Source organism: Pipistrellus kuhlii, unplaced genomic scaffold, assembly GCF_014108245.1.
Source record: "Pipistrellus kuhlii isolate mPipKuh1 unplaced genomic scaffold, mPipKuh1.p scaffold_m20_p_36, whole genome shotgun sequence".
NCBI classification, from domain to species: domain Eukaryota; kingdom Metazoa; phylum Chordata; class Mammalia; order Chiroptera; family Vespertilionidae; genus Pipistrellus; species Pipistrellus kuhlii.
This window is the reverse complement of record NW_023425536.1, coordinates 4,067,132-4,089,013: the sequence shown is the minus strand read 5'-3', so window position 1 is coordinate 4,089,013 and position 21,882 is coordinate 4,067,132. Positions and strand designations below refer to the sequence as shown.

The following is a 21,882-nucleotide window of genomic DNA, read 5'->3' as shown; positions in this document are numbered from 1 at the left end:
TGTTGGTATATGAATCCTTTTCATTTGCATTTAAAAACTTTTGACCATAAGAAAGCATACTTATCCCTATTCATCACCTGTAGCACACTAACTGTTCTTGGCACGTGGCCAGGCAGCCAGCACAGGAACGGAAGTGCAGCCAGGGGGACGCAGTCAGTAATATGGTGATAACCACAGACCGTGTCAGCCGGTGTCAGGGCGCGGACACCGGACTTCCCCAGGTGACCACTTCTTAAGCCACATAAACATAAGTGTCTAATCAATACATTGTACACCTGAACTAATACAGTATTGTGTGTCAACTATAATTTCAAATTTTTTAAACCATTTTTTAAAAATAAGTAAGTACGCCGAGACCGGTTTGGCTCAATGGATAGAGCGTCGGCTTGGGGACTGAAGGGTCCCGGGTTCGATTCCGGTCAAGGGCATGTACCTTGGTTGCGGGCATATCCCCAGTAGGGGGTGTGCAAGAGGCAGCTGATCGATGACTCTCTCTCATCGACGTTTCTAGCTCTCTATCTCTCTCCCTTCCTCTCCATACAAAATCAATAAAATATATTTAAAAAAAAAAAAAAGTAAGTACTTTGATTCAAATGACTAAAGAAAGCTCACCCACTGAGAGTTCTCACAGAGGCCCAATCTGAACAGTCGCTGCTATTGGCAGACCTACTGCCTGTGAAGTCCAGGCCCAGGAGCGACCCCACACAGCGGCTCACCGCCGTCCCCCCCAATCTCCACCCCCCACCATCTCCCCCTCCCTCCCCTCCCCCCCACACACACCACGGACCCTCTCCAGCCAGCCAGGAAACGGACTCAGCACGTGCTCCTTCCACCGACAACGGAAGCTGACATGTGGTCTAGCTCATGGATCAGCTCCTGGTAAAACCCCACGGGGCAAGTGCAGTGCCTTTGACGTGGGGCGCACAGGCCTCTGACAGAAACGCCTCCTCTCCTGTGTCTGCTCACCCTCTGACAGGAGGCAGCCCGGTGGAAACGGCCATGGGAGAAGCGTGTCCTGGCCCAGCTGGGGGAGGAGGAAACCCCCCCTCGAGGCCTTCCCTGGCCCGGAGCACACGCTGAGGCGGGGAGCAGGGAAGGCCGCACACACTGTCCCTGGCCTGGAGCACAGGCTGAGGCGGGGAGCAGAGAAGGCCGAGCACACTGTCCCTGGTGGAAGCACAGGCTGAGGCGGGGAGCAGAGAAGGCCGCGCACACTGTCCCTGGTGGAAGCACAGGCTGAGGCGGGAGCAGGGAAGGCCGCGCACACTGTCCCTGGTGGAAGCACAGGCTGAGGCGGGAGCAGGGAAGGCCGCGCACACTGTCCCTGGCCTGGAGCACAGGCTGAGGCGGGGAGCAGAGAAGGCCGCGCACACTGTCCCTGGCCTGGAGCACAGGCTGAGGCGGGGAGCAGAGAAGGCCGCACACTCTCCCTGGTGGAGCACAGGCTGAGGCGGGGAGCAGAGAAGGCCGCACACTCTCCCTGGTGGAGCACACGCTGAGGCGGGAGCAGGGAAGGCCGCACACACTGTCCCTGGTGGAGCACAGGCTGAGGCGGGAGCAGGGAAGGCCGCACACACTGTCCCTGGCCTGGAGCACAGGCTGAGGCGGGAGCAGAGAAGGCCGCACACTCTCCCTGGTGGAGCACACGCTGAGGCGGGGAGCAGAGAAGGCCGCACACTCTCCCTGGTGGAGCACAGGCTGAGGCGGGGAGCAGAGAAGGCCGCACACTCTCCCTGCTGGAGCACACGCTGAGGCGGGGAGCAGAGAAGGCCGCACACTCTCCCTGGTGGAGCACAGGCTGAGGCGGGGAGCAGAGAAGGCCGCACACACTGTCCCTGGTGGAGCACAGGCTGAGGCGGGGAGCAGAGAAGGCCGCACACACTCTCCCTGGTGGAGCACAGGCTGAGGCGGGGAGCAGGGAAGGCCGCACACACTGTCCCTGGTGGAGCACAGGCTGAGGCGGGGAGCAGGGAAGGCCGCACACACTGTCCCTGGTGGAGCACACACTGAGGCGGGGAGCAGGGAAGGCCGCACACACTGTCCAGCCCGCTCCGATCTGCAGGCCCCTGAGACTCGGCTTCTGGCCGCGGTGCCCTCATAGCACGGCTCCTACGGGGAAGGATGCTTTTCCTTCCAGCCGGGTGCTGGGCGAGTTTCTAGGAATGTCTAGATTTCCACTTGGAGAGAGAAACCCAGGCCCTCTCTGAACCGGCCTGAGACGGCACCTGTCAGACTTCCCAGGTGGACCCGGGGGCTTCTCAGGGAAAACGCGTTTCCGTGGCGACGACATGGGACCAGCTGCGAGGTGGGACCTGGGACCTGGGACAAACCTCCCCCGAGGCTGCCCCTCTCCGCTGTCCATGGCTCAGCCCGGCCGCTGGGGGTGACTGTGCTCCCCGCCCGGCCTGCTCCTGGGGGGCGGGGGGGTGCTCTCCTCCCGGCTCTGCACACCTGAATGCAGGGAGCCCCGCGCCAGGCAGCCTGCGGGAAAGCTGGGTGGGGGGCCGTTTTGGAAAGAAACATGAACAAGGCTGTTGCCTCTGACAGGAGGCAGCCCCGGGGGAAACGGCCACTGGGGAAGCGTGTCCTGGCCCAGCGTGGGAGGAAGAAACCCGCCTTCGAGGCTCTCTCACAGGAGGCCCTGCCCAGCCCCCTGCTGTCCCGGGTTTCCCGGGAGGAACTGTGCGGTGAGACAGGTGAGACCGGAGTCTCAGAAACAGCATGGGGCCTGCCATCAGCCCAGGAGGCCCTGGAAGCCCGCGGCCTTCCCGCCCTGAAGGACAGCGGTGGGCCTGCCTCCCAGCCTGAGCACCCCCCGCCGCTGAGCCGGGACGGGGTGCCTCCCAGCCTGAGCGCCCCCCGCCGCTGAGCCGGGACGGGGTGCCCCCAGCCTGAGCGCCCCCCGCCGCTGAGCCGGGACGGGGTGCCCCCAGCCTGAGCGCCCCCCGCCGCTGAGCCGGGACGGGGTGCCCCCAGCCTGAGCGCCCCCCGCCGCTGAGCCGGGACGGGGTGCCCCCAGCCTGAGCGCCCCCCGCCGCTGAGCCGGGACGGGGTGCCCCCAGCCTGAGCGCCCCCCGCCGCTGAGCCGGGACGGGGTGCCCCCAGCCTGAGCGCCCCCCGCCGCTGAGCCGGGACGGGGTGCCCCCAGCCTGAGCGTCCCCCGCCGCTGAGCCGGGACGGGGTGCCCCCAGCCTGAGCGTCCCCCGCCGCTGAGCCGGGACGGGGTGCCCCCAGCCTGAGCGACCCCCTCCCACCCCAGCCCCCCGCCGCGCCGCTGAGCCAGCTCCAGGACGGCTGCCGTCCTCTCAGACCCACTGCAGCCCAGCACCGCGGGGGATAACGCCGCAGCAGGGCTGGCTCAGGCCATGGAGGAGGGTTTGCCCAGCACCTAGGGTCTCACCTGAACTTAACCGTCTGCTGAAGGTGCAGGCAGCGCTCCTGGAGGGCGGGCAGGGCGGGCACCCCGCGGCCGCTGTCCTGGTCACACCCCCTGAGCGCAGCCCCCCTCCCTCCAGGGGCCTCCTGCACTCCTGCCCGCGCTGGTGTGCAGCACCGACACCCAAAGGAAATACCTCCTCCCGACGTAAACACCGGGCCGGGGTGCGAGACAACGGGCAGGGTGTCTGGAACTTGCTTTAAAGTATTGGGGGGGGGGGGGGGGGAGCACGGAGAGACATGCCAGGTGAATAGGAAGATGCCAGGCAGCGTGGAAGCTGGGTGGGCCCCTGAGCTCGTTCAGTCATTCTCTCTCCTTTGCCTGGGTTTTAAATGCCCATGACCGAGGTAGTAATAAATAAATAAGTTCACGTTTAATGTCAACACCCTCTTCCCAGTCTCCCCACATCAGCAAGGGGCAGCAAGACTCGTGAAGTACGGTAGCAGCCATACGTAGGTAAGAATTGCCGTTTGAATTTTAGCCCTGCTATTCTGGCTTCGGCACTCGCTGACTTGCTTAAACAATAGGGTAGTTGCCTCAGCTTCCAGGTTGAGACCTGGAGGCTGAGGCAGTTTTCCTGTGCCTGTGGACCTGGACCACAGGAGACGGATTCCCACTGACTCAGTAGCTTCAGAGTAGAAACTGTAGATAACATTTAGAGATTAACCGCTCAGCTCTGCTTCTGTACTATCTGCTTTCACAAGACAGGGCCACATTCCCAAGTCCAGCAGGATGTGGCTGGGAGCCGCCCTGCAGGTTGTTCCAAGCATTTATAATTTAGAATTGAGAACAAAGGAAAATTTCTGTGGTTTAGACCTTTAAAAGGACTGCGGTTGCGAGTGTGGACTCCACCTGCGTGTGGTGCTCTCGCGGCTGTCCTGACCAGTTATTTCAATAAATCCTTGCCTGCTTTTTTAATCAATTAGCAGCCTCCGGGGGTCTTATTTTGAATCTAGGGTTCAACCCCACAGCAACTCACTCTCGAACTTTTCTGGGGCTTTTCCCCAGAAGTTCCCGGCCACCTTCCAGGCCCAGGAAAGGTCATCCCTGGGACCCTGGCCATCTCCCTGTCATGGAACCCCGCAACCTGCTCCCCTTTAATTCCAGCGGGACCGGAGGCGACGTAGGAAAACTGCCGGCTGCTGGGGAGGGCCCGGCGGGCGGCTCACCTGCCGGAGGTCCCCGGTGGAGGCGCTGAGGACGAGGGTGGGCAGGATCATGAAGCAGGCGTTGTAGAAGAGCACCCCGTACTTGCCCAGCTCCTGCGACAACGAAACTCCGCTCAGCACCGTCCCTCCGCCACAGCGCGTGTCTGCACTGAGCACCCACCTGGCAGCTCTGAGCGGGCCAGGTCGGCACGTTCCCGACATAAAATGCTGCCCTCCGGTGCACTGTCACCTCAGAACAAACATCTGTGTCCCACGGGAAGGACAGACATCAAGGAGGGAGATGGGTGACCTCCAAGGTGCCACCCTTCCCTTACATCCTCAGTTTCTTTAAAGCAAGTGTTAGGAACTCTGGGACAAAAATTTAAAAAACTAAAAAAACATAAAAAATGTTAATAGGCTGTCCCAGCTGGTTTGGCTCCGTGGACAAAGTATGAGCCTGCGGACTGAAAGGTCCCCGGTTCGATCACGGCCAGGAGCACATGCCCGGGGTTGCGGGCTCAATCCCTAGAAAGGGTCGTTCAGGAGGCAGCCAAGCAATGCTTCTCTCTCATCATTGGTGTTTCTGTCTCTTTCTCCCTTCCTCTCTGAAATCAATAAATTTAAAAAGAAGAAGAAGGAGGAGGAGGAGGAGGAGGAGGAGAAGGAGGAAGAGAAGGAGGAGGAGGAGAAGAAGAAGAAGAAGAAGAAGAAGAAGAAGAAAATTTGTTCTAGCTTTGGCCTTGCAAAGCTCTTTCCACTAAAGAACCGCAGGTTGAGACACCAGGTTTCTCATTTTCCAATCTCCCATATCCATGGTTGTCATTGAAGTGGCTCCACCACTCCCCACACAGAGGGACATGCTGTGATTCTCAAAGGGCAACAAACCTGCTTGTGTAAAACTGTCCCCGTCAGAACAAGTGGCTGCGCAGGGCAAGGCCCGGGCCGTGAATGCAGCTCGTGGGAATAAGCCTGTCCTCAGCGCAGCCCCTCCCCGACACAAAGAACTTGAAACAAAGAGACGCATCGTCCGAGCCCCCAGGACAGCTGGCTGGGGAGAGGCTGGGCCTCCGCGGAGGCAGCGGCTCAGAGGAAAAGCAGCCCCTTGGGACAGGCGTCTCGTCCCCAGAGGAGCACCCTGAGGTCTGAGGACGTCAGGTCACAACGGCCCCCGGCAAGCAGCAGGGCTTCCCCGTGGCCCCCCACCCTAGACTCTCACTCTGGAGTCCCTCTCAGCCTCTCCCTGCCGCAGAGGATGATGGGGAAAAGCTGCTTCTCACTTTAGTTTCCTTTCAAAACAATCCCTTTCATATATTCTGACGTCTGACATATATATCTTTTCCCGTCCTATCCAATTGTCAACCAAACCTCTGCAAGGCAAGGAGTAGCAAGAAGCTACGGGGACGAGGTCACTGGGAAGAGATGAGGGACACTGTGTAAATGACATTATTACTCGCCGACTTTACAATTCATTTTCCTTCTGCATGTAAGTTGGGGGGCAGAGGCCGGCGCCCGGACACGGCGGGAGAGGGTACCTGCGGGTCCATCTTCTGCTTGGTGTACACCCCGTTCGCCGCCGTGAAGATGTCGTTCAGGAACACGAACACGTAGCCCTCCAGGCTGAACGCCAGGTCGGACCTGGGGGAGCACGGAGGAGGGGCTGTTCAGCTCACAGCGCGGCGCCACGGCTGCCTGCGCTGTCTTCCCTGACAGATCAGGGTGATGCTAGTAATTACACCCTCCCCCCCACCGCCCCCTTGACGGTGAAGGCCCAATTCTCCTGCTCGGCCTCCAGACAAACAGAAGCAGGCCACCAGGCAGCGGGTGGCGCCTCCGTCACCAACGCTTACCCCCAGGGGACGCGAACCCCTGTAACTGCAAAGCCCTTTCTCGTGCTGAGCGGCCAGCTGGCCTGCCTGCTGAGCTCGGTTTTTCCAAGGGGAACGACGCCCCCACACACCCCCACACACACACCCGGCCGTTGCTTATTGTAGCAATCAGGGCTGTCCCCGGGGTCCAGCGTGGGGACAGCTGGGCAGGGACTGGGGCAAGAGGAGAAACGGACACTGCCATCTGGTGCCCAGTCACCCCCCCCCCCCAGCACCCCCAGGGCCCTGTCCGTCACAAAGGCCGAGCAGGGGCCCATGCTGTCTCTGTGGCTCCTCTAAGGCTCCCCTCCTCCCGTTCTGCTGGAACACCTTCTCCTCCGTTGCCGCGTCACCCAGGTGACAGGGCAGGAGCAGGGCTGGGGGGTGCGGAGCAGGGAGGAGGGAGAGCAGCAGCTCAGCCACGGACCCAGCTGCACTTGACCTTCCAGGCAGCATCAGACCCACGTCCTGAGTCACAGACAGACGCCGCCCAGGAGGCCCTCTGCCCTCTCGGGGTCAGTGACGGGGCCGGGGGTGTAACTGGCAGCAGACAGGGAAACATGAAACCAGGCGTGCACAGAGCCACAGAGGCAACGGGACTCAGTGCAGCTGTGGGCTCTGGGTGGGGCTTCTGCGCCATTTAACGAAGAGGAGGGCTTAGGTTTTGAGGAAGGAATACGTTGTGGGGATGGGGGAGCTCATGAGGAGCAGGGCTGAGTGAGTGAGGTCTGTGATGCCGACGCCTCACCGCGTGACGAGAACGGCCTTCCTGCTCCTGCGGGCGGACAGGGCCCCTCCCGGGGAAACGGGGGCCCCTTCCGAGGAAACGAGGGCCCCGCTCCCGGGGAAACGGGGGGGCCACTCCCGGGGAAACGGGGAGGCCCCTCCCGGGGAAATGGGGGGCCCCTCCCGGGGAAACGGGGGCCCCCTCCCGGGGAAACGGGGGGCCCCTCCCGGGGAAACGGGGGCCCCCTCCCGGGGAAACGGGGGGCTGCTCGCAGGCAGAAGGGGGAGGGCAGAGAAGTCCTGCACCTGCTGATTCTCAGTCGCCTGCCATTCAAAATAACGCTGATGCCAACGTGGCCTGCTTATCCCCTTCAATATCAACACAAGAGGATGTCTAACCAAGAGGAGGGGGCGGAGGGGTCAAAGGCCGCACCAGGACAGGAACACAACCAGCTAAACCAGGCTTTGCTCGAAGCTTCCACTGGCACTAGTATCTACAAATACATTTTCGAGGAAGAACATTAATTTTAGATCACCGTCAATCGGGCTCAGTCACAGGAACTGCGCACGTTCGGCTCCATGTTTAAAAGGTGGCAGGTCGCCGAAACCGGTTTGGCTCAGCGATAGAGCCTCGGTCTGCGGACTGAAGGGCCCCAGGTTCAATTCCGGTCAAGGGCATGTACCTTGGTTGCGGGCACATCCCCGGGAGGGGGTGTGCAAGACTCTCTCATCGATGTTTCTAGCTCTCTCTCTCTCTCCCTTCCTCTCTGTAAAAAAATCAATAAAATATATATATATATATATATTTTTTTTTTAAATAAATAAATAAAAGGTGGCCGGTCCCTAAATGGGCAGAGCTGAGTGAGCAGAAAGCCAGGCTGCTCAGAGGGAGGAAGGAAGGGAGAAAGGGAGAAAAGGAGGGAGGGAAGGAGGGAGGGAAGGAGGTGGAGCTCACTTCCTCAGGGACCTGCGGGGATCCTGGGTTCTCAGATCTCTCTCAGGCTGGGGTGGGGGCCAGTAGTAAAAGCACAGAGGTCTGAGAAGAATCTACTTGTCTATGAATGCGCAGATTCATGGTTAACCCTTGTGGTTCAGCTAGGGCTGTTCACACACATTCTATTTCAGCTTCTTCTGGGCATGTGCCTTGATTTGGCAAATAAACCGTCAGAGGAATTAACTCTTCACTGTGGGCCAAAGTTCGCAGAGTCGGTGCCCTGTCCCCACAGGCCCCTTCCCGGCCTAGGGGAGGCAGAGTCCCTCAACCTGGATCCCTCAGGCTACCCTGAGCAGAGCACACACAGCATGCACCGGTGTGGGTTCGCACGCGTGGTGGGAGCAGAATAGACTTGGTGTGCTGAACCCCCGATCGGAGATGCGGGGGCTGTTTGTTACAGCAGCGTAAGGCTGATCCAACTGAGTCCACTCTAGGATTACTTGCATTCGGATGAGTTAATCTCAGCGAGAGGAGAGAAGGCTGGGTCTCGGCTGGCTGGCCTGCAGCTCAGAACGCACTTGTCACCCACCAGAGTGGTACCCAGGCTGCGGGTGCTGAGAAAGGGGGAAATCGAGACTCACGCTCCAAGCTGGCTCCCAGGTCGTGTTGGGCATCCGGGAAGCACGCCACCCTTCCCGCTCAGTAGGGTGCCACCCAGGTTAACCAGCTCAATTTCCGCCAAGTGGTTCTGGAATGTGCTTCCCACTCGCAGCCCCGGAAGTGCCGTTCCCCGCCACCGGCTCGCAGACATGCTTATAAACCACTTTCCTTAAACGTCTTCAGCTGGCCCTAGGCCAGCGGTTCACACTGAGCTCTAAGAACCCAGAAGGCGAGGCTGCGCAGAGAAGGGCACCCCGCTTCGTAGCTACTTGACTCGTCTGGTTTTGTTTGAGCAAACGTCTTCATGAATAAGACAGGCTTTCAAATGCCAGCGTGGAGCTGCACATCAGGGAATAAGGCGGGAGGCACGCGCTGGCACTGGCTCAGGTCTCCACATACTGAAGCCTTTCATGAGAGGTTTCTGCCTTTATCACACTGGCCCCTAAGGCATCACAGCATCCACGGGCTTTATGAATCTGCTCTTCTTCCAGATCAAATGCCCACGTTTTCAAGTAAAAGTTTTATACTGAAGACACACACTCAGTAAGGAAAGCAAACAGTTCAGGCCTTTTTTATGAAGGAAAGCTGCAGTAATATCCTATAACGCTCTCTTTGTACATTCTCAGACACGTCCTGGCCCTCATGGGATCCAGCCTGGCTTCACAGGAACACACGGGGATTCCCCTGACAGGGACGCGTCTGTCTCCTGGCTGCTCAGCCAGATGGGAAATGAAAGTGGGAGCGGCTGGGGCTATTGTCACAGACACAAAGAAGTTACTGAGCAGCAACTGCCCAAAGTCTTACCCAGCTGCTATGAAAGCGCCCAGAACGATGGCAAAGACGCTGATGATGATGCTCAGGGGATACTGTTTCCTGTCCCAGAAAAAGAGATGGTTAGCAAGACAGACAGACAGATCAAGGAAAGAAAGAGAGTAAAAACATATAGATTCTATTTTTAAAACAAACTGAAAATAGACATTGTTAACTGTTTTATAGCTAAAATCTAATGAATACTGCTTTACCTAGTGAAAACATTTTTAAAAAGTATCTTTAAGTAGATGAGTAAGTCAAACCAAATTTACTGCATTTCTTAAGCAACTGCCTTCATCTGATCATGAATGTCTTTCTCTGATCTCACTGGAGAGACGCTGAGACAAAATTCAGAACATCTCGTGCTAGTAGGGCTAGTCAGTGGGAACTTTATCAAGCATACAAAGGTTAAGATAAAATTCAACATCAGGCCGAGACCGGTTTGGCTCAATGGATAGAGCGTCGGCTTCGGGACTGAAGGGTCCCGGGTTCGATTCCGATTCCGGTCAAGGGCATGTACCTTGGTTGCGGGCATATCACCAGTACGGGGTGTGCAAGAGGCAGCTGATCGATGACTCTCTCTCATCAATGTTTCTAACTCTCTATCTCTCTCCCTTCCTCTCTGTACAAAATCAATAAAATATATTTTTTTAAAAAATAAAAAAATAAAAAATAAATAAAATAAAATTCAACATCAAGACTTACAGCACTCGGCCACCACCCAAATTTCATGGCTAAATAATCTTCACAGCAAATCAGGAATGACCTTTTTGAATGTCAACCTCAGTATCCTTATGAGAAATTTCTAAACCAACATTATAAAAATCAACTTATGCTGATTATGTCACATCATATTCTATCTCTGCATCAGAATGGGTATCCCAGCTCACCTACCCTAACAGTTTTGTGTGGACAACTGTTCCTCTGTATTCCAAAATCAGTGTACATTCCATCTGGATCAGGAAACAGATTTACATCTATTTGGTGGTGGGTGGGTTGTTGTTTTTTTTTTAATAAATATCTACCACAAACAAGCATTATTTGCCTAGTGTAAAACTACCATAAAAAAAAAAATCACTCATGACTTGGTTAGTGTGGCAAAGTTGGTTGGACACCATCCCATACACCAAAAGGTTGTGGGTTCCATCCCTAGTTGGGGGTGCATGTGGGAGGCAACCCATTAATGTTTTTTTCTCTTTCTCCCTTCCTCTTTCTCAAATCAATAAAAACATAATCTCAAGTAAGGATTTTTTTTTTTTTTTTAATCACTCGCCCTAGCCAGTTTGGCTCAGTGGCTAGAGTGTTGGCCCTTGGACTGAAGAGTCCCAGGATTGATTCCCGGTCAAGGTACCTGGGCTGCAGGCTCAATCCCCAGCCCCCATCAGGGTGCATGCACGAGGCAACCAATTGATGTGTTTCTTTCACATCGATGTTTCTCTCTCTGTCTTTCCCCCTCACTTCCACTCTCTGTAGGAAAATCAATGGCAAAGATATCCTCTGGTGAAGAAGAATAAAAACAAAACAAATCATTTGTTAAGTTGGTAGGGAATCATGAAAACAGGAGACTGCTTTTAAGTTAAACTATTTATCCTTAAGTTACAGCTACTGCTACTTCAAATCAACTGTTTGGAAAGAGGACGGGATGTTGAGGACTTGCTAGGGAGTCAGAGGAACCGAGGAAGAAGCACTCACCCGAGTATGATGGGGAAGGGAGAGAGGAGTCAGAGGAACCGAGGGGAAGGGAGAGAGGAGTCAGAGGAACCGAGGAAGAAGCACTCACCCGAGTATGATGGTTTCCAGGAGCAAAGTCAGCGGGATGGTAAACTTCCTGAGCACCGTGAACATTGGCAGGCTGCCGGGGAAAGATGCAAGCAGAATGACATCAGACCCCATGAAAAGCTTTCACATGTTTTTACATGTTTAATTAAGGCACCGATTTTCCAAATGAATATGAAGAATTAATCTAATTCTCACATATCACATTAAATAATTCTACTAACAAATCACATTAAATAATTCTAAAAATGAAGGAGAAATAATTTCATGCCACTTTCACTTATTAGCTATTTAAAACATCATAACATCCAACTACTACAAAAATGTGCTAAAACTAGTCCACAAGGTGAAGAACCAATGGGCTCTTTGGGACTATGTATCAGGAGTCCTTAGATGGGTTCTGGCAGTGCCTCAATTGGTTGGAGCATCTGGTGGACCTAAAGTTGTGGCTTCCATTCCTCATCAGGGCACATACCTAGGTTGTGGATTTGATCCCTGGTCAGGGCGCCTACAGGAGGCAATCAATCTCTCTCTCTCTCTCCTTCTCTCTCTCTCTCTTATAAACACGTCCTCAGGAGAGGATTTAAAAACTATTACTGAAAGAAACCCAGGTAAGGTATACATAATGATCAAAAGTTAAATGTTTTCCCCCTAAGATCAAGAATAAGACGAGGAGATTCTCTCTCACCACTATTCACTATTAAACTTGAGGTCCTAAAGAGTGCAATTAGGGAAAAGAGAAAAAGAAAAAAGAAAAGAAAGGGAAGGGAAAAAAGCATACATATTGGAAGAGAAGAAATAAACTTATCTTTATTTGCAGTGGAAATTTAGAAAAGCCTAAGGAACTCATTTAATAATTATTACAACTAATGAGCTAAGAAAGTATGCAGGAAACAAAATGAGTCTTAAAAAGTCAATTGTATTTATATTCACTCTCAGTGAACAATCCAAAAAAAATATTAAAACAATTCCACTTGGATAGCATCAAAAAGAACAAAATCCTTAGGACTAAATTTAACAACAGAAGTGTAAGACTTCTACACTAAAAGCTACAAAGTAGCCCTGGCCGGGGTTGCTCGGTGGGTTGGAGTGCTATCCCATACACCAAAAGGTTGCAGGTTCAATTCCCAGTCAGGAAATTGAAGTTTGCAGGCCAGCCCTGGCTGGGATGCACACCAGAGGCAACAGATTGATGTTTTCCTCTCTCTTTTCTTCTCTCTGTAAAAAATCATTAAAAACATATCCTCAAGTGAGAAGTATAAAAAAGAAGAAAGAAAAAAAAACACTACAAAATATTGCTGAAAGATGAAAGATGATTAAATAGAAAGACACTTCATGTTTATGGATCATATGGCTTATTGTTGTTAAAATGGAAATACTCCCCCAAATGGATCTATAGATACAACACAATCCCTATCAAAACCTAACATTTCCCCCCCCAGAAATTGACAAGCTGATTCTAAAATTAATATGGAAAGGCAAGGAAGCCAGAAAGGCAAAACAATATTTTAAAAGAACAAAGTTGGTGGACTGAATTTCAAAATTTACTACAAACCTACAATAATCAGTACTGGTTTAAGGACAGACATATGATCAATGGATTAGGATCATAATTAATCAATAAACCCTTGAGGGTGTGTGCAGGAGGCAACCTTTTACATGGATTTATTTTTCCTCTCTCTCCCTTTCTCTCACTCTAAAAAAATCAATTTAAAAAAAAAAGTATTTAGGAGAAGCATCCCTAGCAACAGTCAAACAAAGAGAGGACTTGGTTGCCAGAGCACCCCTCAGAATCCTTTTGAAAGTGAGTTGAGCTGTTGGTCGCTGCCCAGAAGTCTCTGGAGGCTTTGAGTCTTTGCCTGATATAATTAGTCAGAAACAGCATTTGACATTGTCCTGCACTAGAGACTGAGAGGTGTAAAGGACCTGCTTAATACATAATCACAAACAAAAACAGACAGCCAAAATAAGGAGACCAAGAAACAACCCAAAAATGAAAGAACATGAGAATTCTTTAGAAGAAAAGATAAATGAAGCAGAAGTAAGAAATTTATTTGAAATAGAGTTCAGAGTAATGATAGTAAATATGCTCAACAGCATGAATAAAGATATAGTAACTATGAAAAAATGAAATAAATCTTTACAATTATAGTCAATTATTTCCAACAAAGGTGCCAAGACACTACCATAGGGAGATAACAGTGTTTTGAACAAATGATGCTGAAAAATTAAACATCTTTTTTTCACCTAATAGTGACTTATCATCTAGACTCATTATTTCCACTCCAAATTGCAAAATGGTGACTTTCTAGCTATATCACCCCTTCTGCATTTTTTGTCTAAATATCTTCAATAAATACAAATTTTCACCATTTCCACAGGAAAGGCAGAATAAAAGCATCATTCAGAATAGTGTTCTGTCACCTTCAGTGGTAACCAATGAGAATTGTTTTTGCTGTCAACATGAACTCACAAATTTTCATTTACTTGATTCAAGTCCTTTATCAGATATGTGTTTGCAAGCATTTTCTCTCAGTCTGTGGCATGTCATTCTCTTAACACTGTCTTTCAGAGCAAATGCTTTCAATTTTATTGAAGTCCTGCTTTCATTTTTTTCATTCATGGACTGTACTTTTGGTGTTGTATTTAAAAAACTCATTGTCAAAACCAAGATCATCTAGATTTTTCTCCCAAGTTTTTTTTCCAGAAGTTTTATAGTTTACATTTTACATTTAGGTGGATGATCATTTTGAGGTTAATTCTGGGGAAGGTATAAGGCCTGCGTCTAGATCCAGTTTTCCATGTGTACATGTCCAGTTGTCTGAGCACTAATTGTTGAAATGGCATTCTTTTTAGCTGGTGGGAATGTAGATTGGTACAATATGAAGTTTCCTCAAAAAATTAAAAACAGAGCTACCATAGGACCCAACAACCCTCTTCTGGGCATCTACCCCCAAAAAAGAAGATACGGTACATATATACAATGAAATAATACTCAGCCATGAAAAAAAAAAAAAGAAAGAAAGAAAGAAAAAATAGTGCCACTTACAACATGGAAAGCTCTCAAGTAAAATAAGTCCGATGGAAAAGGACAAGAACCAGGTGGTCTTACTCATATTGTATATTCAATATAAAACAAACAACAAAAAAAGCAACAAATGATGAAACGAAACAAATTAAAAAACAAAAAACACCTCACAGAATCAGACAACAGATTGGTGGTTACTGGAGGGGCAAGGAGCTAAGGGGAGGATAAAGAGGGTAAAGGGGGTCAAATACAGGGTGAGGCAAAAGTGGATCTACAGTTGTGAGAATGCAAGACACAGTTTATTCTTGTATTATTATTATTTATTTATTCTTTGTATTGTTTTCCATACAAACAACTGTAAACCTACTTTTGCCCAAGCCTGTATTTGGTCGTAAAAGGAGACTAGACATCATCTGGTAAGCACACAATAGAGAATATGGATTGTATACCCGAAACTTATATCATGCTATTAATGAATGTTACCCCAACAAATTTAATTAAAAAAAAAAAAAGTTGTTCCCAATAGGATCACTAAAAAAGAAGCACTCATCTGGGAGGCAGAGCCCCGAATGTGAGAGGAGGGCAGCTGTCAGTTAGCTGAGGGCACCCCAGAGCTGCAGCTGAACTCAGAGGAACCCTCACCATAGGGAGGCGAAAACAAATTTGAGCCAATTAAGAAAAAATGATTGCCTGATCCCAGAAGGAAACAACAAAGCAACTGAAATGTGTAACTGAAGCCCGTCCAGCGTGGCTCAGTGGTTGAGCATCAACCTATGAACCAGGGGTCATGGTTCCATTCCGGGTGAGGGCACATGCCTGGGTTGTAGGCTCAATTCCAGTGTGGGGCATGGAGGCAGCCCATCAACGATTCTCTCATTAGTGATGTTTCTCTCTCTCTCTCCTTCTCCCTTGCTCTCAGAAATCAATACAAATATATTTTTATAAAATAAAATGTATATCTGAAAATAGTATTTCATGTTTTATTTTTTGGTTTTGATTTTTGATCTTCACCTAAGGATTTTTTTCCATTAATTTTTTCAAAGACAGTGGAAAGGAGGGGGTATGAAGAGGAGAGAGAGAGAGAGAGAGAGAGAGAGAGAGAGAGAGAGAGAGAGAGAGAGAGAGAGAGAGAGAAGAAAAATCATGAGAAAGATTTGGGAGGCAACATCGAATGGTTGCCTCCCAAATATGCCGTCCAGGAACCGGTGATCAATCTTGCAACCAGGTACATGCCCTTGACCAGGAACCAAGCCCTCGACATTTCGGTGTACAGGCCAGTGCTCCGACCACTGAACCATGCCAGCCAGGGCACTTTTTTTTTCTTTTTTTCTTTTTTTTTCATGACCACACCTGTCCTTTCCAAACAAGAGTGAAAGGTAACAGGCCTGATTTCACAATTCTTTGTTTTATATGTCCTTTTCCTTCTGGTCTACCTCCCATCTGCTCTTACTATACAGGCAGATTTTCCTCCATTTTTAAATATGTTTGGATTGAGTTTTTAGAGAGAGAGGAAGGGAGAGTGACACACAGAGAGAGAAATGTTAATGAAAGAGAAACATCATCAATCTGCTGCCTCCTGCATGCCCCTTACTGGGAATTGAGCCTGCAACCTGGGCGTGTGCTCTGACAGGGAATCACACTGCTGGCCTCTTGGCTCATGAGCTGATGCTCAACCACGGAGCCACACCAGCTGGGCAGATTTCCTCGTTTCTTTTCACCCTTTCCACAAACTTAATTATTTACATCTTTGTCACAAGATTAGTGACTATGATGTGTTCATTAGGCTGCATATTTCACACCAGGCTTCCTCATGTATATGATGGCTCTTTCTGTACTTTCATTTTTATTTTTTATAGTGACTTTTAGTAAAAAGTCAATGGACCTAAAATAAATACAAATTCAAACTTCAGAAGTGTATAGCGCATACTTAAAATAATGCCTGTTATTTCATTCTCCCTGTACCAAGCTCAACCTATACCAAATCTAACAGAATATTTCCACTTTTATAAAACTGTGATGAAACCAAAAGTTACAAGGAAATGGTTCTTTCTGAATAAATCACCTCCTGTATCTTGATTCTAGAGGTCTCATTTTTCTATGTTCAAAATTGAACATAAACAAAACAAAACAAAATCAGGTTTTCAATATTTATAAAAGCATTAACAAATTAAACTCAAAACTCCACCTTATATTCTGCAATTATTAAACATTATTATTAAATAATATTATGTAACACAGCAATATATTAAAAAATCAAACTTGGTCTTTGCAGCATTAGAAGCAAACAAGTGGAGAATCTCCCACCCACCACTGCACTCTACCTTAACTTGCTTGTGCTCGATAATCCACTGATGTGGTTTCCAACGTAGAGGAGAGGCAGGGGAAACAGCTTCGATAAAAAAGAATGAATATTTGGTTAGAACCCCAATTACATATTTCCCTTTCTATATAAAAACAATGACACTCTCGAGCAGGATTAAGCAAGTACTTCTGAGTTCCCTTCCCTCAATGAATATGAATTGCCCAGAATCCAAAATACATTCACAGGTTTCTCCATGGGATCAAAATGGTTAGGTGGACCTTGGTACCCATAATCACGGGGGAGTTGGATCGAAACAGAAATTTTGACCTTGTCCATATTAATAGACTATGATTCTAAAGGAAGGCTCTGGACAAAGAATTCTGTGGAGTAGAGACCCCTGGTTGGTGATTAAGGATGGGTGTTTACAGCTTATGCAGAAAGATCAAAAGACTGTGAAAAGGTGTGGAAACTTCTGTTATTTGTGCTTACATTCACTCTTCGGGACAAAGGCAAAATTGGTTTATATCTCTCACTGGGATGTCACAAGATTGGTGAGCCCTTCAAAAAATGTGTATCTCAGCCATATTACTTTAAAGTTACTTTGTTTTAAAAGATTAAAATAACTATCTACCTAAATCAAACAACACGCTCTGTACCTGAATGAGGTTTACTGAGCCCTGAGCTCCTGAACTATTTTCTGATTGTCAAGAGACATATCGTGACAGAGGAAACAAGATGGTGGCAGAGGGAAACAATGGCACCCACCTCCTCCTGCAAGCACATCGATATTGCAACTAAAATACAGATAGCCATCATTCACAACCGCCTGCAATCTGGCTGAATGGACGTCTACAACTAGAGAGTTTGAGAAGAAAGCACGTTTAGACTGGTAGAAGGGGCAGAGGCATGAAATGGACTGCTCCCACACCCACGTGTGGTGTGTGTGTGTGGGGGGGGAGGTTGTTGTATGTTTGTGTGTTTTTTGTTTTTTATTGATTAAGGCATTATGTCACTTCTAAGGTGGAACCACTCTTTTGGATTGAATTACTGGCCTCAATTTTTTTTTATTCTTTGTAAATTTCCAGTTCACTCTACAAACAATGAACTATATTTTTTAAATTTATTTCTTTCTTTTTTTTTATCGATTAAGGTATTACATATGTGTCCTTATCCCCCACCCCCACCCCCCGTTGCCCTTCCCCACTCATGCCCTCACTCCCCTGCTGTCTGTGTCCACTGCTTAGGCTTATATGCATGCATACAAGTCCTTTGGTTGGTATCTCCCCCAAACCCCCACCCTCCCCTGCCTCCCCTCGGAGGTTTGGTGGTCTGATCAATGCTTCTCTGTCCCTAGATCTGTTTTTGTTCATCAGTTTATGTTGTTCATTATATTCGTGAGATCATGTGATATTTATCTTTCTCTGGCTGGCTTATTTTGCTTAGCATAATGCTCTCCAGTTCCATCCATGCTATTGCAAATGGTAAGAATTCCTTCTTTTTTTTACCACAGCGTAGTATTCCATTGAGATGAACCACCGTTTTCTAATCCACTCATCTGCTGATGGGCATTTGGGCTGTTTTCAAATCTTAGCTATGGTGAATTGTGCTGCTATGAATATAGGGGTGCATATATTCTTTCTGATCAGTGTTTCTAGTTTCTTGGGATATAGTGATCCTAGAAGTGGGATCACTGGGCCAAATGGGAGTTCCATTTTTATTTTTTTCAGAAAACTCCATACTGTAATCCACTGTGGCTGCATCAATCTGCATTCCCACCAGCAGTGCATGAGGGTTCCTTTTTCTCCGAATCCTCTCCAGCACTTGTCGTTTGTTGATTTGTTGATGATAGCCATTCTGACATGTGTGAGATGGTACCTCGTTGTCGTTTTTATTTGCATTTCTCAGATGATTAGTGACTTTGAGCTTGTTTTCACATGTCTCTTGGCCTTCCTTATGTCCTCTTTCAAAAAGTGCTATTTGGGTACATTGCCCTTTTTTGGGGGGGGGGGGTGGGGAGTAGTAGAGGGGTTGTATATCTCCCTTTTGTTAAGTTGTATGAGTTCCCTGTAAATGTTGGAAATTAAACCCTTAATTGAGATAACATTGGCAAATATGCTCTCCCATGCAGTGGGCTTTCTCGTTGTTTTCCTTTTTTTTTTTTTTTTAATATATTTTATTGATTTTACACAGAGAGGAAGTGATAGAGACAGAGAGTTAGAAACGTCGATGAGAGAGAAACATTGACCAGCTGCCTCTTGCACACCCCCCACTGGGGATGTACCCGCAACCAAGGTACATGCCCTTGACCGGAATCAAACCCGGGACCTTTCAGTCCGCAGGCCGACACTCTATCCACTGAGCCAAACCGGTCCCGGCTCGTTGTTTTCTTGATGGTTCATTTTCTGTGCAAAGGTTTTTTATTTTGATGTAGTCCCATTTGTTTATTTTCTCCTTAGTTTCCATTGCACTGGGAGGTGTATCAGTGAAGATATGTCTAAGATTTTGCTGTCTAAGGATTCCTCTAGTATTTTTATGGTTTCCCATCTTATGTTTAAGTCCTTTATCCATTTTGAGTTTACTCTTGTGTATGGTGTAAGTTGGTGGTCTAGTTTCATTTTTTTTTTTTTTTTTTTTGCATGTACCTGTCCAAAATTTTCCCAACATTTTGAAGAGACTGTGTTGACTCCATTGTATGTTCTTACCTCCTTTGTCAAATATTAATTAAGCATAGTGGTTTGGGTAAACTTCTGGGTTCTCTATTCTATTCCATTGGTCTACGTATGTGTGTTCTTGTGCCAGTACCAGGCAGTTTTGAAAACAGTAGCTTTGTAATACAGCTTGAAATCTGGTATTGAGATCCCTCCTACTTTATTATTCTTTCTTAGGATTGCTGTAGCTATTCAAGGTCTTTTTTTATTCCAGATGAATTTTTTGAGAATTCATTCTAGGTCTGTTAAATATGCCATTGGTATTTTAGTGCTGAGTGCATTGAATCTATAGATTGCTTTGCACAGTATGGACATTTTAATGATTTTGATTCTACCAATCCATGAACACATTATGTTCTTCTATCTGTCCATGTCTTCACCTATCTCTTTTTCAGTGTTCTGTAGTTTTCTGAGTATAGGTCTTTTACCTCTTTAGTTAAGTTTATTCCTAGGTATCTTAATTTTTTTTAATGCAATGGTAAATAGGAATGCTTTTTTAATCTCTCTTCCTGTAAGTTCACTATTGGTGTATAGAAATGCCATATATTTCTTAGCATTAAATTTTGTATCCTGCTACATTGCCGAATTCATTTATTAAGTCTAATAATTTTTGAAGGAGTCTTTAGGGTTTTCCATGTAAAGTATCATGTCATCTGTGAATAATGACAGTTTTACTTCTTCTTTTCCAATTTGGATGCGTTATTTCTTCTTCTTGTCTAATTGCTATGGCTAGCACTTCCAGTACTATGTCAAATAGGAGTGTGAAAGTGGGCATCCTTGTCTTGTTCATGTTCTTAGGTGAAATGGTTTTAGTTTTTGCCCACTGAGTATTATCTTGGCCATAGGTTCGTCATATAGGGCTTTTATCATGTTAAGGTATGATCTCTCTTTTCCCTTTGCTGAGGGTTTTTATCAAAAAAAGGGTGTTGAATTTTGTCAAATGTTTTTTCTGCATCGATTGATATGACTATGTGATTTTTCTCTCAACTTATTTATGTGATGTACACATTTATTGACTTGCAAATATTGTACCATCCTTGCATCCCCAGGATAAATCTTACTTGGTCATGGTGTATGATCTTTCTGATGTAATGCTGGACCCGACTTGCTAGAATTTTGTTGAGGATTTTAGTGTCTATGTTTATGAGGGATATTTGCCTGTAATTCTCTTTCATTGAGTTGTCTTTATCTGGTTTTGGTATTAGGGTGATGCTGGCTTCATAGAATAAGCTTAGAAGTGTTCCTTCCTCTTGAATTTGTTGCAATAGTCTGAGGAGGATAGGTTTTAGTTCTTCCTTTAATGTTTGGTAAAACTCCCCTGTAAAGCCTTCCGGCCCCGGGCTTTTGTTTGCTGGAAGCTTTTGATGACTGCTTCAATTTCCTCCATAGTTATCAGCCTATTGAGATTGTTAGAATCTTCCTGATTGAGTTTTGGAAGGTTGTATTTTTCTAGGAATATGTCCATTTCCTCTAGGTTGTCTAGTTTGTTGGAATAGAGTTGTCCGTAGTATTTTTTTTTTAACAATCCTTTGTATTTCTATGGGGTCTGTTGTTACTTCACCTCTCTCATTTCTGATTTTGTTTATTTGGATCCTCTCTCTTTGCTTCTTGGTGAGCCTGGCTAGAGGTTCATCAATCTTGTTTATACCTTCAAAGAACCAGTTCTTGGTTTCATTGATCTTTTGTGTTGTTTTTTTGATTTCTGTGTCATTTGTTTCTGCTCTGATCTGATCTTTATTATCTCCTTCCTTCTGCTCACTGTGGGCTTTTCTTGTTACTCTTTTTCTAATTCTTTAAGTTGTCGAGTTAGATGATTTATTATCATTCTTTCTTGTTTTTGTTTTTAGGTAAGCCTGTAGAGCTATAAGCTTCCCTCTCAGAATTGCTTTCACTGTGTCCCATAGGTTTTGAATTGTTGTGTTTTCATTGTCATTTGTTTCCAGGATGCTTTTAATTTCTTCTTGGATCTCTTTGGTAGCCCAATGATTTTTTAATAGCATGCTATTAAGCTTCCAAGTATTTAAATTTTTTTTGTTTTTATTATAGTTTACTTCTAATATTATGCCATTGTGATCTGATAAGATGCTTGATATGCTTTCAATCTTCTTGAATTTGGAGAGACTTTGCCTGTGAACCAATTTGTGGTCTATTTTTGAAAATGCCCCATGTGCACTTTAGAAGAACATATATTCCATGGCTTTGGAGTGAAATGTTCTGAGATGTCAATTAAATTCATCTGATCTAGTGAGTCATTTAGAATTGCTGTTTCTTTGTTGATTTTTTTTCCTAGAGGATTTATCCAGGGATGTCAGTGAGGTATTAAAGTCCCCTACTATGAGTGTATTGTTGTCGATCTCTCCCTTGAAAACTTCCAGTAGTTTTTTTGTTTTGTTTTGTTTTGGTTTGGTTTTTGTATTTGGGTGCTCCTGCATTGGGCACCTATGTTTACCAGAGTTATATTCTCTTGTTATATTAATCCCTTTGGTATT

The 21,882-nt window shown here is 47.5% G+C and overlaps 1 protein-coding gene across 3 annotated transcripts in view; it reads right to left on the bottom strand.

Annotated features, from left to right (window-relative positions):
* Window positions 1–21,882, bottom strand: part of SLC35D2 (solute carrier family 35 member D2) — a 70,656-nt gene that overhangs the window by 21,305 nt on the left and 27,469 nt on the right. For all 3 annotated transcript variants that reach the window (XM_045570730.1, XM_045570729.1, XM_036461343.2), the window contains exons 4-8: window positions 16,705–16,772; window positions 11,360–11,431; window positions 9,574–9,642; window positions 6,117–6,219; window positions 4,606–4,698 (exon numbers count right to left, since the gene is read on the bottom strand). In XM_045570730.1, the coding sequence (XP_045426686.1) occupies window positions 4,606–4,698; window positions 6,117–6,219; window positions 9,574–9,642; window positions 11,360–11,431; window positions 16,705–16,772 (405 nt within the window). The remainder of the gene's footprint in view (window positions 1–4,605; window positions 4,699–6,116; window positions 6,220–9,573; window positions 9,643–11,359; window positions 11,432–16,704; window positions 16,773–21,882) is intronic.